The 18,326-nt window shown below is 39.9% G+C and overlaps 1 protein-coding gene across 29 annotated transcripts in view; it reads left to right on the top strand.

Annotated features, from left to right (window-relative positions):
• obscnb (obscurin, cytoskeletal calmodulin and titin-interacting RhoGEF b) overlaps positions 1-18,326 on the top strand; it is a 614,792-nt gene that overhangs the window by 349,076 nt on the left and 247,390 nt on the right. For 20 of the 29 annotated variants that reach the window (XM_078231785.1, XM_078231777.1, XM_078231827.1 and 17 more), the window contains 7 exons: positions 2,201-2,467; positions 2,830-3,096; positions 4,442-4,720; positions 7,164-7,421; positions 9,644-9,910; positions 10,967-11,239; positions 15,627-15,893. In XM_078231785.1, the coding sequence (XP_078087911.1) occupies positions 2,201-2,467; positions 2,830-3,096; positions 4,442-4,720; positions 7,164-7,421; positions 9,644-9,910; positions 10,967-11,239; positions 15,627-15,893 (1,878 nt within the window). The remainder of the gene's footprint in view (positions 1-2,200; positions 2,468-2,829; positions 3,097-4,441; positions 4,721-7,163; positions 7,422-9,643; positions 9,911-10,966; positions 11,240-15,626; positions 15,894-18,326) is intronic. The other 9 variants (XM_078231809.1, XM_078231832.1, XM_078231819.1 and 6 more) reach the window with 3 other exon arrangements.

The following is an 18,326-nucleotide window of genomic DNA, read 5'->3' as shown; positions in this document are numbered from 1 at the left end:
AATGTCTTTGGATTTCTCCTCAAAATCCCCCCAAATGATTGTCACCTGAGAATTTCCAAACTCCACTCCCAAAAGCACACACTTTCAAATCTTCTTTCACACCAATGCATTCCATTAGTGGTTTGCGTTCCAAAATCCAATCCAGATTTTCTAAATTATTCTTTCAATCAAAGCTTCCACTCCACTTTTAACAAAGAATCCAGCATTCAGGTTTCACAACTCCCCCTTCAGATTCTTTGTCTTGACTGTTGCACCAATTCTTCACAATTGCTTTAACTATTGACTCCCAGGCTGTATTATGATCGCATCAAACTTTTGATTTACCTCTGAAGTCTGCTTTTCCACTTTAAGTTTGGCTACTGAAGCTGTCACTTTCACTCTCAACATTTTGTCTGTTTTCCTCTTGAATTCTTCTGAACAGTACCTTGGTCTTTGTTCTCTTAACTTCAGTCCTCCTAACTCATTCTTTCTATCCAACTTCCATGGTTATCTGAACTGCATCTGATTCCTTGGGAAGTCTACCTCTTTGCAGCGGCCTTGTCCTGTCCAGTCTTTCTTCTGGCAGAGTTGAGACAGTATCCCGTCTCCAACTACAATATATCCAGTTAAAACCAAATTCAAAAAAACATTCTATCTTAAAAGTCCCCAGTTGCTAAGCAATGGTCACAGGCTTCTGCCTTTTATTCACTCTTCAGGCCATAACACTCTCTAATTACAATAGAAGCACTGTTGAAACTGAAACCAGCCCTCACACACACAAATACCTTTGTCCAGCATGAATCCAACTATAGGTTTTACCTTTTCAGGCACAGAAATATTAAATCCAACCCACTTAAAACTATACCTAATTTGTGATGATACTATGCCTTTAAGAAATGTATTTGTGTCACGTTTCTTGTGAGGGCAATGTTTTAAACTCCAGCTCTGATTACAGTGCCGCTTTGTCTGCTCCAGGCAGCCCACTTGCTGAGAATGCAAAAGAATAATCGCTTCTAATTATTGGGGGTAATGCAGTTTTGGTTTTTTTTGAGTTAGAGTAATTGACAAGAATGTGTCATGCTAATGGGAGGAGATAGGCTTGCAGAGAGACAAGCAGATAGTTGTCTGTTTAGATTTGCAAGAAGCAGCATCCCTTCTCTCTGGAGATTGAAGGCTGGGATCTGCTAGAAAATACGTATCTCTCTCTAGTGGTATTTAAAGGCTTGAGGATTGGCAACCCACCACCTAAGCCGGTGTGTTTTTGCTAACTGATTCTGAAGAAGAGTTTACATCTATGAGGAATATTGCTTAAATTGGAACAAGTAGAGATGGACGACCAGTTAAGAATTGTATCTTGTCATGTTTAAATATTTCAATTGGTAAAAGTTATACAAATTATTTTTGTTATAGTTAAACTGTATTGTTAAATAAAGTTTGTTTTAATAAAAGCTTCTTTGTGGGTCAATAGAATCACACCTGAGTGAAACATTTTACTCTATACTAATGCCAAAATCAAAAATAGTTGTGGTTTAGTCTAACTTCATAATACACCTTGGAGTTTCTGATCTGGTCCCTAAAATATGGTAACCAATACAAATCTAAATCCCTTAAAACTAGCTTTGTTTTTTCTAATAAAAGACAAAGGGTTAACATTCCAAGTCAATGGTAATTTGTCAGTTGGCCTTTACTTTTGACATTTAAGCTATTTGCTAGTCTATTTTACTTTTTGTTGTTAATATTTGCTTTATTTGGATTTTGATTGCTTTATTTTCTGTATAATGAAAGAATAATCAATATCCTTTAACAATCAACCAGGAAGTTTAGTAATGGTACATTAATTTAATTATGTTCTGTTCATGTTTTTGTGAGTTTTTACAGCTAATTTTGCATTTTTTCATTTAGGATGCCAACTAGTGCTTGTGTGCTCTCCCAGTTGAAGGAGCAGTAGCTGGTGAATGGGGGATATGTTTCTCAGCCAATGTGTGCAGGGTTAGATAATGCCACGGAATTTCTACTGATGAGTACATGCTGACTCATGCAGGGAAGAATGTTGGGCATCAGGCTACCTCCTCAACTCTGGGAGTACAGATTAGCATTTAGGTTTTTTGGAATCCCTGCCATAGTTAACGATTTCCAAGTGAGTTGAAGCTGTCCAATCCTGCACTGTATGCAAAAGATGAAAAAAATGTCCACTCATGATCATTTGATTCGATCACTTTAGGTGCCCCGCCTACTTTCACACAAGAGCTTGAAAACATAGAAGCAGTGGAAAATAGTACAGCAACCCTACTTTGTAAACTGTCACAGCCTAATGTTCCAGTCACATGGAAGATGGGCTCATTGGCCATTTCTCCCAGCGGGAAATATGAAATCAAACAAGAAGATTATGTGCACATGTTGCTGATTAATGAGCTGAACCTGGAGGACTCTGGAGACTATACATGTGATGCAGGATTCAAACAAAGCACTGCAATACTGCAGGTGAAAGGTAACTGTTTATCTTTGGAAGAATAAATGGTTTATTGTCTAAAAGGATATTGTAATTGAAGTTGTGGTTAATTTCAAGTACCTTAAACTTAAAGTAGCATAAGTGAAAAAACCTTCAGGAAATCAAGTTTAAACCTAGCCTTTGGGAAGGAGATCAAGCTTCTTGTGATATATGGATTATATTGTAAAATCTACACTGTGATTGTCTATAGTATTTAAATTTATAAAAATATTGATGGCTTACAATACATTTTTAACTAATATTGGCCATTATTTGTGGTTAGATCATTGTTTAAAGTAGTATACATTTTGTTTGATTAATTTTGCAGTTTCTCAAGTTGTGTTTTGCTTTATGAACTTTAGCTGCACCTGTGCATTTTATAAAGAAACTACAAAGCCAGGAGGGTGATGAAGGTAGTGTGGTAACTCTGTACTGTGAACTCACTAAAGCTGGGGCACCAGTCACATGGAGAAGAGGAGCCCAAAATCTTTGTCATAGTGACAAATATGAACTAATTCAAAAAGGCTCCGCTGTTGAATTGTTAATCCATGATCTGAAGCAAGAGGATGCTGGAGAATACACTTGTGATTCTGGTGATGACCAAACAACTGCTATCCTGGCTGTCAAAGGTTTACATGCATTTTATAATATTTATGCTACATATGAAATTATACATATGAAACATAAAATTATATCAGCCCAACAGATTGGGCTGATATAATTTCACATATCGTATTTGCTGGACCACAAGACTCTTCTGGCAAAAAGTTGCCTAAAATTGCCATGCATCAAAATCCACATAAAGCAAATGTCATTAACAATAATTAAAAAAAATTAGCAAATAGCATGTCTATTCTTGAAAAATGTCAAAATAAAAGATCATCTGATGGAACATAATCCATCTGAAATGTGGGCCGGAATTCTCAGGCCGTTCATGCCAGCGAGGTTCTCCAGTCCAGCCGGCAGCATACCCCCGCCCGCAGGTTTCCCACCGGCATGAGATAACATCAATGGGAATTCCCATTGACAGCGGAACAGAGAATCCCGCCACTGGCAAGCAAAATGCCACCTCCCGCCGGCAGGAAACATAAGGCTGGGAGGTCGGGGAATCTCACCCGTTAACTCTTGTTTATCTTTCCACAATGCTGACGGTTGTGCCCAAATATTTCCCAAAATCCTGGTGCATCTTATGATCCAACAAATATGGTACATTTAGATTTTTCAAATGTTATTCTTTCTGTTCTTCCATTGTAGTTTTCCCTTTAATAAATGTAAGTTTTTATAGGAAAATATTGACTGATTCACTTAATAACATTAGATCAGAGGATATGGACTTAAATCCCCACCTTAAGCTTCTGTTTATAGCTAGTATCATACACAAGGCACTATTTTGCATCACCATTGGCAGCTGTGCCTTCAAGTACCTAGGCACCATGCTCTGGAATTTCATCCCTAATCTTTCCAACTATCAACCTCCCTCTCCTCATTAAGTCCCTCCTTAAGCGCATTTCTTTGGTCAAAGTTTTGTCCACTTTATGATAACTCTCCTTTGGCTTGGTGACCATTTTATGGCTGGTCATTCCATTCTGAAGCACCTTTGTGTGTTTTTCTAGATTTAATATACTATATAGATGCAATTTGTTGTTTCAGCTATTTGTAATATGACAAATCATGATAACCATTTTGTGAACAGCAAGTCCCACAAGTAAATGTCCGGATGATCTGCCTTGGTGATGATGTTAAGGGTTAACTGTTAGCAAGGGCACTGAAAACTTTCCCTGATCTTCTTTGATACTGCAGCCCATATAAACATGAATATCAGTGCCCAAAGTTTAAATGCAAGAAATTTTCATCCCATAATTGTTACTTCTGCTTTTTCACTAATACTTGGAAGAACTGAAGGATATGATTGCGCTGTACAAATAAATGTTTGTCTTAACTCAAAGGCACTTTCTTCTCAACATTGGTTTTCAGAACAAGTAAAAATTATTCGTGGGCTTGAAGATATTAATGTATTTGCACAGAACACTGTGAAATTTGTATGTGAGGTTTCTCGTGAAGATGCTACAAATGCGCAATGGTGGTTGAATGGAATATTAATTCAAAATGATGAACTTAATGAAGTTAAAGCTACCGATAAGATACACACCTTGACATTGAAAAATGTCACACCGGATGATTCGGGAACAGTTCTCGTCAAAATCGGCTGTGAAAGTTCAACAGCTAAGTTGGTAGTACAAAAAAAACCTGAAGGTATTTTATTGCATTTTTATATCTCAGAGGAGATGAAATTCTTAGGGTATTCTTAACAAACATTTCAGGGCATGTATGACACCACAAAATGGTTGTAATCGTTTTTCAACAGTTTTACATGTGGACTGTTTTTCTTAAAAGTGCAACTGATCAAAGAAATCAATAACCTTCCCCTGCATTGTCATCGTCTAAAAGTGTTAAGTATTAATATTGTTCAAATAGCAATGGCAACCCTCAGTTAAATGGGCACAATGCCAATTACTTATGCATGTGTGCCCTGTTTGACTGTTAGAGACAAGAGCCGGAATTTTACCACTTTTTGTCTAAGTGCCAGGTGGGCGTGTAACTGGGAGACTTACAGATCGGTTTTTGGGCGTGTTTTCAGGCCCCTTAGTGCGCATGTGCAGACCTCTGATGCTGCACATGCACATTAACAATAGCAGGGATCTGTCAGACAAAGAGAGAGCTCTCAGGCACCTGCTCCTGCAGGCAGCTGAAGCAGCTCCCGCCACCCCCACCCCCCACCTCCCCGCAATCACAGGGTCCTGCGGCCCGAGATGCAGCCCCTGCCGACCCCCCTGCTGCTCAGATCGATCGCGGGCCCCCCTTCCCCCATCGATCACAGACCTGTCGTCCTCCCCCACCAATTGCACACCTGCTGCCCTCCCTCCACTGATCACTGCAGAGTGGCAGCAGGCCCCCTCTCCCTATTGGCCCCACTCCCGGCGCTGCCAGGGTGGCACTGCCAGTCTGGCACTGCCCAAGAGGCAACTCCCGAAGATGGGTGCGACGCACTCATAAAATATCGCCCTAGACATTGCAACCAATCTGGATCAGGCGCTCCCTTAACATTAATTTACATGCTCTTTTCCAGCAAAGGCCTATAGATTGTGGCCAGATTGATTTTAACCTAACCTGTTCAGCAGAAACCAGATGGTTTATTTAACCATAGCCAATATTAACCTGTAGGGTATTGCAGGGATGGCTCGCTCCTACATTTATGCAAGTTGAAGTTTCCTATCGCATCAACATAATCCCGATGCAGCTTTCACTCTTGGAAGCATGCATCTTCAGGTAGGCCCAGAAATTTGCCTTTAGGAGACCAGATGTTCATCAATAAAACTATAGAAATATACCAAAATTACAACACATAAAAAACCACCTTGACCCAATCAGTTCATATTGGTGTTTATCCTCCATGTGAGAAAATAGCCTAGTTAGATTGACTTATCCTGTACTCATGCTCCTCAAACACCATTCCCTTCATCCATCTAACTAACCTAATTCTGAATGCTGATATAGGGGGTGATTCTCCCAAAAAAGTTCTAAGTGCTGAATTCGCAGGAAAACGATTGTAAATCACACCAGTTTTTTCAGTGCAACTTCAGACTCTAATCTCCCACACTCTGCAATGCAGAGATCACAAAATGTGAATATAATTAAAAGCTCGGGGGTGGGGGGGGGGGTGTCTAATCACGCCGGAGGCTGACAGTTCCGGGCCTCTGCGCATGCGCGGAGGTGGACAGGCAAGTACAGCTGCCGGGGAGGAGAGAGTCACGCCTGGGCAGTAGCCTGGCACTGCAGTGGGGCTTCTGTTGGGGATGTTTGGGGTGGGGTCCCCTGGCGTGGAGAGGGAGGCAGGGATGTCCATGGGGGGTTCCGTTTTTTAATTTTTCTTCATCAGGGATCTGTCAGGAGCCATGGTTGCTGGCAGGGCATGCTAATTCAGAGCCTTCCCTGCCAGCATGAATTCGTGGGATATGCTCCTTCCATATTTTTTCCAACTGTTTAAATATACTGCGGAAGAACCCAAAAAAGTAGCTGAAACAACCTGCAAGTGGGATCATTGCTGCAGCAGAATCTATTGATGAAGTTGGCAGTGATTGGCTGTTATCATTATAATTAGATTGACTGAGAGGGCATTAAATTGGTGACCCTGACTGACTTCCAGTTCATGGCCAAACCCCTCTTCTGCCTGATTTCAGTCCTAGACATACGGTTGGATTTGAAGTTCCAACCTCCCCACGCTAATTGGTCAGGCTTTAAAAACAAATTCCTCCATAAAAGGTGTGAAGATTACTCACCAAGCATACTCTTGAAACAATTGCATATAACTGACTATCTTTCAACTCTGTTTGGTCATTTGAACATATCTAATTTGCTGTACACAGCTAAGCACATTGTAACATTTATCAGGCCTTGGGTGGTTTAAGCTGGTTGTAGTCACCTAAGGGGATTGGACAGGAGTTTTTCAGATTTTGTTAAAAATTTCCATGCCTGTCTTGGAATTACATAGCTTCAGGTGAAGTGGGGAGCGTATGTATTAGGATGCACACATGCATGGGACAGGCTGGATCAACCACTAGGCCTTGACCTGACTTGTAATTTTTTATATGTTTGTAAATTTATAACTCACTTTAACCCTTATGATTTCCATTTCTAGTTATTTTCAAACAAAATCTCCAGGACGTACAAGCACAGGAAGAAGGTACAGCTATTCTTCATTGTGAACTTTCTGAAGATGGAGTGCCTGTTACATGGCAGAAAGGCTCAGAAGCAATTAAACCTAGTGACAAATATGAATTGAGGCACAAGGGTCCAGTGGCTGAGTTGGTAATTTCTGACTTAACACCAGAGGATGCTGGAGAATATACCTGTGATTCTGGAGATCAGCAGACTACAGCTTCCCTGAAAGTGGAGGGTAGGAAAGGGACAGATTTATTTTAGAATCTTCGTGGTCATCCAGGATAACAAAATCATTCCATCTTTTTTGTCTACATACTGTTGATTAACTTTTCTTCTCTATTTGTTTCCATCTTCATTTTTTGTCAGTTCCCTTAATTGGGGTTTGATATGCTGTTTTGTCATTATTTGTAGAGGTAGACTGCTTTCATGTATTTGGTAGCCAACTCTAGTTACTATGAGTAGTATTATAGTACGTAATTTCACACTTAAAACCTTTCAGAACCATAGCTGAGATTTTTATAAAACTATGAAGAAATTATTACTAACCTCAAAGAGGAAAGTCCAGCACTATCCATCTTGGTTTCAGATGGTACTTCTCATAAAATATACGTTGCAAAGTGCTTAAAAAAAGCCGAAAGCTGGAAACTGAATAAGAAATATAGGAAAAGATTAAAAAGCATGGTCAGAGAATATCACTGATAGAACAATGCTAAAGATGGAGCCTTCAAAGGCAAGAGGTGGTAGCTGCTTTGTGAAATGATGGGAATGAAAGGAACTATGGGTTGGATTTTACAGCCTCAGATTTGACAGCCCGCTCTCCCTGTGCTTATATAAAATGTGGCATGATGACGTTGGGCCAATCCAATGTCATCCTGCCAGTCTTTGATAATACAGAAGGTGAGCAGGTGCCAAAATTAGAAGCCCTGCTTGCAATTTTGAAAGAAAGCAATTAGCAAACTGAACTTGTTAAAGACCCAGTTGACTGCAATTTTTTGTTGCCCACTCTACATTTTCAGTAGTCGCATGGGAAAGACGTGGGGAATGAGTTGTGGTCAGTGTGAGGAGGTGAAAGATAGAGAGAGAGAGAGGTGGGATGACAAAGGTAACATAGCAAAGTTTGGTGATTTTCAGAGGGTAGGAACATAGCGCAGAATTCTCCAGTTCTTCCTGCGAGAATTTTCGGTCCCACTTACATTGACCCTGCACGGGGAGCAGAGGATACTACAAGGGCTGCAACCCACCAGGAGCAGCAAGACGAAGAAGAGTCTGGAATGGAGATAAGTGGGGTAAGGATAGCCTAGGCCGGTTAGTCAGGCCCCAGTGAATGGCTGCATGCGGAAGGGTAAGGACATGCAGGTGTGTTTCCACAGGATGGTCCGGGCTACTGCAAGTTGGGGAGATGCCCCCTCTGGGCCACAGGGGTGTCCAATCAGGAGGGCTCTATCTGGGCTTTTAAGGACTTCTCGGCCTTAACCATCTCTGCCCATTCAGTGAATTAGATGCAGTGAGAAGGTGATGGGCACTGCACCCCCACGCGGCTTCTATGCCCTCCCCATCACTACACACTCCCATGCACCAAATTAAATCCTACCATTATCAGTTGTGAAACAGTGGACTTAAACAGGGAGAAATTAGATTCAGAGGGTGCAGGCAGGTAATTGTGGTTAAAAATAATATTTCAAGTTGTTTGGAAAAATCTGAATATCTTAGGGTCCAGGCAACCAGTAGAACTTGGCTGACTGGCAAGCAGGTATGTCATAAAGTGATGATTTCAACAGGGTCTTTGGAGGAGGAGGCAGTCCAAGGCAGCCTACTGCTTTTCTTTTGGGGTCAAGAGGAGTTCTGCTCTTTCTGATCTCACAAAAAAATCCCAGTACTCCGGCTTGTATTAATTCCTGAGGCTCCCACTTTCCTCTGGTGGGTCCTCAATCATGCAGTTGCAGTGGGCAATTAAATTGGTGACCAATGAGATTCAATGATGGTAAAGCACTCCATTTTAGAGGCCTCCTCTCTCCTCTGGTTGAGATCTTGACGTGGAACAAAAAGCTCAGCTTAGAATTGTACAGTCCCAAAGTTACACATACTTGATTTGACCTGAGAAGACTGTCACAATGATTAGAATGTGGGGAGAGGTACCTTCACCGTGCCAGGAGCCAGAGAGTATGGTTTTTGCCACTGTTAACTTGAGGGAATTTTGTCTTGTGCAAGACAGTCACTCAGAAAAGGTGGCAGCAGCTTTGGGTGAAGTGGACATTTAGGGTTAGATTGGGTGTCAGTGTGCATGTGGAAATTGTCGTGGATGAGTGCAAAAAAGAAATTAAAATAATAATTGAATATTTGAATCTTTCTATGTTTGATGTAAGTAAAACAAGAGTATTTATGAGTCTTAAAAGTTTTTATATGCATTCCTAATCGCATTCATTGTTAAAAATCGTATATCATTTATATAAACCTCAGCTTTACCTGCCTATTTCAAGCAAGAGCTTAAGAATGAAGAAGCTGAAGAAGGTCACACAGTCACATTCTGCTGTGAACTATCTAAGCCTGATGCTCCTGTGGAATGGAGAAAGAGACTAGTAGTGCTTCAACCAAGCGAAAAATATGAAATGAAGCAAAATGGTGCAATTGCTGAGTTGTTAATACACAATGTGAAACGAGGAGATACTGGCAAATATACTTGTTATTCTGGGAATCTACAAACAACAGCCTCCTTAACTGTTAGAGGTGATAAATCAATTATTATTACTGCAAAGTTTTTTTCATGGGGAAGTTTTTTGGATGACGAATTTGAGCAGTGGAACAGCTTAGATCCTTGATACCCCATTCAAACATCTATAACAGTCAAAAAGCTTTCCCATGGAAAATGTGGTCTTTCTTTAATTAAAGGCCACTGAAGGAATAATGCAGACTACTTAATAATTGTTTAAAATATAACAGGATTAGTGTTTTTATAAACCAATGAGAGTAGACAATATCATTACATTTGAATTTAACTTGGAGCATTCTTGTTTATTCCAGGCACAGATTGAGTAGTACAAACATTCTTTATTGATTAATAAAGCACATTAGGGAAGAAAGCTTTCCTAAGTGGAATGGATAATGGGATTTGATCTATATGCTCGGTTGATTATGTTATAATAATAGTACTGATGTTTAAATTCTGCTGTATGTATTTAACAATCTGGTTTTGATAATTCATAGAGGCCATTCAGCCCATTGAGTCTGCACCAACTCTGACAGAGTATCTTACCCAGGCCCTCTCCTCTGCCCTATCCCCGTAACCCCACACCTTTCCCATGGCCAATCCAACTAACCTGCTACATCTTTGGAATTAAGGAGGGATGGGTTGATTTTGTATACTGAGAATATACAACCATCATAGTCAGAAAATATGTGAAAACATTTCACAGCCATAGCATTCAACAGCTTTATCGAATCTAAATTTAGAAGTTTTGCATCTTCTGGAAATCTGAATAGAGTTTTATAGAAATTGATATTGATCCATGAATCTTACTCAATCCTATATATAATCCTATAAGTAAAATGTATCCCCTTTATGATCCTGCCAGGCTACTTTTCACGAAGCTGACTCCTTTATCCTCTAGTATACTTTTGTGTACTACTTACGATACTTACAGTGCTTACGAAACATCTAAATAGGTTTTGTATTTGATGGTTAAGAGCCTTAAGTGACTGTGTGTGCATATTTGAATTCTATTAGACACAGATAAAGAAAATTGTTGATAACTGTTTAATTTAAAAATGTTTTTGGTTTTCCAGAATCTGAAATAAAAGTGGTTTCTGGTTTAAAGAACACTGACGTCTTTGCTGGTGAGTCAGCCACATTTAGTTGCGAGCTTTCACACAAAGACGTGGAGAACGTGCAATGGTGGTTGGATGGTTCACCCCTACAGAACAATGATCTGAATGAGATAGCCGTTCGAGATGGAAATATCCATACATTGACGTTACAAAGCCTGGGAACGGATGACTCGGGAACGGTGACATTTAAGGCTGGGACACTTATTTCTTCAGCAAAATTATTAGTTAAAGGTATTTTGTGAGACAAGGTCTGTTTTAGCCATTTTTCTGGAAATGCTTTTGGTTTCACTGAGTTTCCTTGCATCTTAAGATTGTAAGAGGTCATACAATCTCATTTTGGAATTAAATTGTAGTTTTTCTATGTTTCTAACATGGGACTTAATAGGATGGAGGGTTATAGGTAGGCCTAGACGGTAGGGATATGTTCGGCACAACTTGTGGGGTCGAAGGGCCTGTTTGTGCTGTAGTTTTTCTATGTTTCTATGTTTTTCTATGTTTCTAAATAGCTAGTGGATGGGTGAATGTCTGAACTGCAGAGCAGTAGACTATTGATTTGGCTATTGATTTCTCATAGGTTGATCTGAGGTGCACAAATTCTTATTTTTCCAGCTTGCCACAGGAGGGGAAAGGAAGGAAATCAAGGTTGAGAGGAGAGCTGGGGAGGGGGTCCATAGTGAAAGGGTTCAATGCTGGAGATCGGATCTTGGAGAGGTGGATGGGGAGACCATCACAGGAGGGGAAGGCTAGAGATTGATATTTATGGAGGACGTTGAATGCAATATCTGCACGGAGAGGTCATCAGTGCAAAGGATGGGTGGCTGTCTAAATTCATGGTGGGGGAATGAGAGAAGTCAACATTCTGCAGGGTCAGGCCATATGTTTGCCTCTGGGGCTGGGGTGCACTCCTGAATTTCTCATTTTTGTTAACTCCTTGATCCTTTCATGCCTGCCTTATTTTATGGACAAAAAGGATGTGTAAAAGTATGTTTTAAAATGAGATTGCAAAACAAAACCACATAAGTAAACATCTTGTAACAGTTCAGATGGAGAGGTAATTGATAAAATTAGGTAAATATTATTTAGCACTGAAGTCAATTCGAGGAGCTTTATAATGTGGGGGAAAAGTTATTGACCTATTATTTTGGTTATATTAGTTAATGATAAAGTGGAAAGTAATATCTTGCTGCAGTAATTTCAATGATTGTCTTCTAATATGTTAAGACATTAAAAATGTCAAAAAATAAAGTAAATTTTGTTGCAGTGCCTACTATACTAAATGATACTTTAACAAGTGAATGTATAAGAAAGAATATTTTACATCTGGTGGAGAACATATAATTTAATTTGTTGTTGTGATATATCTGCATGCCTGCAGCACATTAACCAGTTAAGCTTACTTGCTCTTGGCTATCATTCAGGCTTAAATATCAAATCATTTTCACTATCCTTGCTTGTTTTAGATTCAGCAGTAGTAGATTCAGTTTGTTATTAATGTGTGAAGAGCACCAAAATGAATGAGGTTAAACATCCTTATTAATAGCAGTTCCACATTGTGCCAAGTGCCCTTTTATTTTGCAATATTTCATTCGATATGGATATCAAATATTCTATTTCAGAGGTGAAATATTACTAAACATTTCTGTCACATTCAGATCTCGACTGGAGTAATGCGCTTAGCTTTGGGTAATCAACCTCAGGAAAGATGGATGAGCCTCTGAAGAAATTCAGTGCAGATTCACCAGCCTGTACCAAGGCTTAAAAAATTAAATTATGAAGATAACTTGGTTTATATTCTCTTGAATTGAGAAGATTGAGGGTGATCTAATTTTGAAATGTTTAAATTGATAAAGGGATTAGATAGAATAAACACAGAGAAACTATTTCCTCTGGTAGCAGAGCCAAAGGAAGTGGGCATAATATTAAATTAGAGCTAGACTTCTTTAGAAATGAAATCAAGAAGCACTATTTTTACAACAATGGTAGTGAAAAAGGAAAACTTGTTGTCAATACTGGAGTGTTTGAAATTTTCAAGACTGAGACAGTGTTAGCACTGCTGCCTCACAGCGCCAGGAACCTGGGTTCGATTCTTGGCTTGGGTCACTGTCTGGAGTTTTCACATTCTCCCCGTGTTTGTGTGGGTTTCCTCTGGGTGTTCTGGTTTTCTCCCACAGTCCAAAGATGTGCGGGTTAGGTTGATTGGCCATGCTAAATTGACGCTAGTTTCAGAGGAATTAGTAAGGTAAATATGTGGGGTTACAGGGATAGGGTGGGATTGTTGTCGGTGCAGGCTCGATGGGCCGAATGGCCTCGTTCTGTACTGTGGGGATTCTATGATTCTATGAGATTGATAGGTTATTGTTAGGTAAGGATATCAAATGTATGGAACAAAGATAGTTTATTGGAGTTGAGGTACAAATCAGCTGTTCCTATGCACTTGCTGTCAACTCAATTAACATAAAATGTAATGCTGTATGAAAAGGGGGGTGGGGAGGGGCAGGATGGTATTTGCACTACAGTTCCAACAACCCTTACTTTAACTTACTGGAAACAAGGCACTGGGAGGTCACCTGCCCCAGAGGAGCAGATGCCTAATTTAAGTAGCAAAATTGTATTCCAATAATGTCTTTCAAAGGCTCATACCATTATAACTGCAAGCCAATTAATGGCTGCAGGGCCTCAGATGAAGCAGTATCATGACCCCAGGCGGTTCAGGTAAGTTTTTTTTGCAGTAACTGGTATTTTCCTAAAAGAAATCCTAAAAAGTTTAAACTGTAGCTAAAGATCAATGCTCAGATTATATTCTATGGTCAATTGCAGATTGTCATTTAAAACAGATGTTAAGTCAAGGGCTCGTTTGCTTAGTTGGGTGAACATAAAAGATCCAATATAATATTTAAATTAGAGTTCTCCCAGCATCATGCTAACATTCCTCTCATCATATCGTTGAAATGCAGACCAACTGGTTTATCTCATTTGCTGTCTGTGGTATCTTGTGTGCTGACCGCTTACCTCATTGACTGACAGATCAACGCTAATTATACTTGAAACTCAGATCTGATACATTTTGGAGCGTACTCAGGTTGCATTGAAGTGCTATTTAAATTTTGTTTGTTGGATCTTTTTCTCATTCTTTCTTTCCCACAGACTTCCAAGGAAAGTTTAGCCTGTGTAAATTCCTTCCTGCAATGCATTCTTCTCCATGATGGCATAAAACTGGTGTTGTCTCTTGAATCTCATGCGGCATCCTTGCTAACATTTTGCAGTATATAGGATATTAGTTTGCATAAAACTCTTAACTTTCTTTTGCATTCATCTAATGACCCATGAAGATGCTTTAATGCAATATTCATGCCCTAACTTTGTGGCCTTTTTAAATTGTATAACCTCTTTAGGATCTTCTGCCAGATCTTGAAATTGGTTGGTAATACATTAGCTTTGTTCGTAACTTGCAATCATAATTGCATTGTTTCCTTTATATTGTTAGAGGCTGTCCTTTGGAAGTCTGGTCATACCAGCCCATGACGGTGATAACCAGTGTGTTCAGGACTTGGTCTCATAAATGGGCTTTTTGAGTGTGTTGTTGAATACTTTGACATCAATTGCAGTCATCAGTTACACAAATAAACATTTTACTTGTGTGGCTTAAGTTACTGATGAACTGCTTTAAGGTTGATCGCAGCGGAATTGAGTGAATAAAAAGTGATAACTTCAAAATTGTTGAAGAAAACAAGCCCTAAACTGTCTAATTCTGACAGAATTATTCGTGAAATTGAATGTTTTTAAATACTTTAATCCCTTCATTAAAGTAACAGGCAGAGGCAATCCATAATGGATTTGTCAGCATCTTTCTAGGCAACATTTGACAGGTGCTGTTTCTCCCATAAATGTGTACAATATAACAGGGAATTCATACAGTTGTTAAGAGGTTAATCATTAGGAAGTTAAAAGCAAAATAAGTCGGGGGATTCTTTTTCACAAAGATTTGAGAAATAAATGATCAGAGAATTCCATTACAGCAGGCAGTTGAAAATGTTCCCCAAGGCAATTCGACATATTTTTTGGAAAGAGAATGTTTGAGGGATTTGGTAAAAACGTGGCAGATCAGGTTTCAATCAGTCATAAATGGGGAATGGCTTGTTAAATGCCATGGCCTTTTCCTATTCCTAATCATTCTTGAATTTCTTGTGAAGTAGATAATTCTGATGACTGAGCAATTGTTTAATCAGTGATACTGATTTGAAATTTCAGGTCTGATTAATATTCAAAGTTTCATCAGATGAATTTTGCTGATTCTGAATCAAAATTTAAGGTAGCTTTTAATTAATATATAGAACTTAAATACATACAGTACAACAAATCTTTCTCCAAAGTTTTAGATTAAAGCTGTCTCATCAGTGTTAATTGTGACCTTATTAGTATGCATATAAAAAGGTAAAATACTACAGGTGACACTTTCCACTCTAGCATTGTGATGTAAATTCTCTTCTTTGGACCAGTAAATAATCAAAACCACTGATACTTGATCCCATATGGCTATTCATTAAACTAAAATATCTTGCAAATATTGGGCTTTCTTTCAGTGCTACTAATAAGCATCTTATGGCATATTGATTGACAGATCCAACAGTTGAGGTAGTAAGCGAAATGGAAGATATTACTAGAGAGGAACATGGCACAGCAGAGTTTATCTGTCAGTACTCCAGACCAGTCAAGGCTGTGTGGAGAAGAAATGACAAAGAGATTCAGGCTGATGGTCATCACGTGATTATTGACCAGGACTGGAATGTAGCAAAACTGAAAATCTATGACGTCACCCCTGCGGATAGTGGGACGTATACTTGTGAAGCAGCTGGAACAAAGGTTGCTGCAGTGCTCAGTGTTCCAGGTGAGCGCTGGAGAAATATAATGCTGCCCCAAAACGTAGTGCATTTTGTGCTTAGTCTTAAATGTCAAATTAACATTGCAAGAAGATAAACATAATACTGAAGGATATATTTGTTAATTTTATGTACAATAACAGAATTTAAAACCTAGGCTTGGAATTATTAAACAACCACATTAATTAATCTCATCCTCTCACTAACTCTTTTCAACCATTGTGGTGATTTGCGTCCTAACCCTTCACCCATGTTTCTTATTTCACTAAAATAATGATGATCACAATCATCCCATCCAGTTAAGGAACAAATTTAGTGTTTCTTCTATTTTCAAAACATTCTGTTGTGTCGATAAATGCATCTAAACGCTGGGCTGTTCCAAATTTATCTGTCAATTGGCAGAGCCTCGGGGGCTATCTTACCATAAATATTCTAAGTCCAGAACGAGCGTGAAAACAGGAGAGTTTCAGATCCATTATTTTGGCAAGGCCACCAGTCGAATTTTATGCACTCTGTGCAATAAAAAAACCCTCGATCTGTTTCTCACAAGTAGGGGGAGTGGGGGGGCCTAAATCGCCCAAAGGCCAGCTGATAGCAGCACAGTGCGCCATTGCACAGGTGCAGATTTCTGTGCTCTGAGCACAGCAGAGTGTTTTCACTGCCTCTGTTGCAATAGCTAGTCTCCGTGGTCCTAAGGCCAATCGAGAGCATCCCACTCCTCCCTGGCTCGGACTGATCGCCACCCTCCCTCCCCCATCAATCACTGAAGAGTGGCAGTGGTCCCCCCTGCCCACCCCCAGTTGTTGTGCAGAGTGCCACGCCACCCCCACCCCCGTTGATGGGGGAACCATATGTGATTCTTGCTGGAGAGAACCTCCCCTGGACGATTCTGTCCCAGGTTCACTAATTCACTATTACATTTAAATTAACATTTAAATATTTTAAATAATATATTCAGAGGTCGCGAGGCTGAACGCACCAGATATCCAGTGCCAGTAAGATCACGAGAGGTGAGAAATCAGGCCCGACCCTGATTTCCCGGCTCTCTTGCTGGCTCACCCTGCCTATTGGCTGGCGGGGCACAATGGTAGGATCACCCTCCCATATCTCCAATTCTTATATAGCTTATATCAAGTGGTAAATATCATAGAATAATATAGCATAGACTGTTATAGCAGAGAAGCAGTTATTCAGTCTATCAGGGCATCACTGGTTCTCTCACACAGCAATCCAGTTAGCCCTGCACCTCATTCCTTCTCCAAATCCTGCAATTTCTTTCTGCCTCAATTATTTATCTGATTCCCTTTAGAAGGTCACTGTTAAATTTGTATCAACCACTCTATCAGAAAGCGTAATCCAAAGCTAAACCACTCATTGGGTAGAATTTTATTCTCCAAGGTCGGTATGTTTGCAGACCATGGCTGCCATTCCTGGCACTTACCTGCCCCCTGCCCTAGCCATAATTTTAGGAGCAGTGGGGGAGGCTGCCATGGTACCAGTTGAGGCCTAAATGCCACTTCCTACCTCCGCTGCTATTTCATGGGTGGCAGACTGAGGCTGGTGATGGGTTGGAACCCCAGTTGGTAAAATGGCTTGGATTTCAGGTGGGAGAGTGGGGATGCCTTGTTTGGTCTCCCCACTTTACAGAAAACTGCATTGTGAGCAGCAAATACAATATATTAAATTGAAAGAAGTATAAATTGCTGTTTCACCTAGAAGGGAGTGTTAGAGCCTTGGATAGTGAGGAGAGAGGAGGTAAAGGGAAGGTGTTACATCTCCTGCACTAGCATACAAAGTTGTCATGGGGAGGTATGTTTGGGGAAACTAGGAATTGGACCAGGTGTCATAGTGAGAACAGTCTCTAAAGTAGGCTGAAAGGAAAGGGGACATCATGCTAGAGGATAATCTATTGAACGAAGAGCTGGTGGGAAGAAAGGTGAGGATGAGGGGGACATTTTGAGGTTCTGGAAGGGCTGAGAACAGAAAAATAAGAAATAGAACAGACACAATCAAAAACCCTTGTCAACCACTATGTTAGGCAAACAAAATTCTCCCTCTTAGTGGATTAATTCCGCAACTGACATGGCTATGTTTAGCATTCCTGCCATAGAAAATCAGTGACAGCTATTAAAAGCATATTTTGCCTGGAACAGATTTTTTTGGAAGACATGGTTTATGAAATTTGCAATATTTTAAGAAAGGTCAACAGAATAGTGAGGTGTAGGGTAGAATCTCTTATAAATGCAAATCCCATTTTGTAATGCGATCCATTTTCCTCTGGTATCATCCACTGGAGCACCCTCTCTTTTGGACCTCACATGGTGGTACTATATCAACAGTGTACAACAGATCATTTTGCAATAGTCTCAATCATATTGGATTATGGTCACAGATGTACATTTGACATGTCGAAAATGATGTAACTAGTACATTTTATATAT

Source organism: Mustelus asterias, chromosome 2 (assembly GCF_964213995.1).
Source record: "Mustelus asterias chromosome 2, sMusAst1.hap1.1, whole genome shotgun sequence".
NCBI classification, from domain to species: Eukaryota; Metazoa; Chordata; class Chondrichthyes; order Carcharhiniformes; family Triakidae; genus Mustelus; species Mustelus asterias.
The sequence above is the reverse complement of the archived record's forward strand: the minus strand, read 5'-3'. Positions and strand labels throughout refer to the sequence as shown.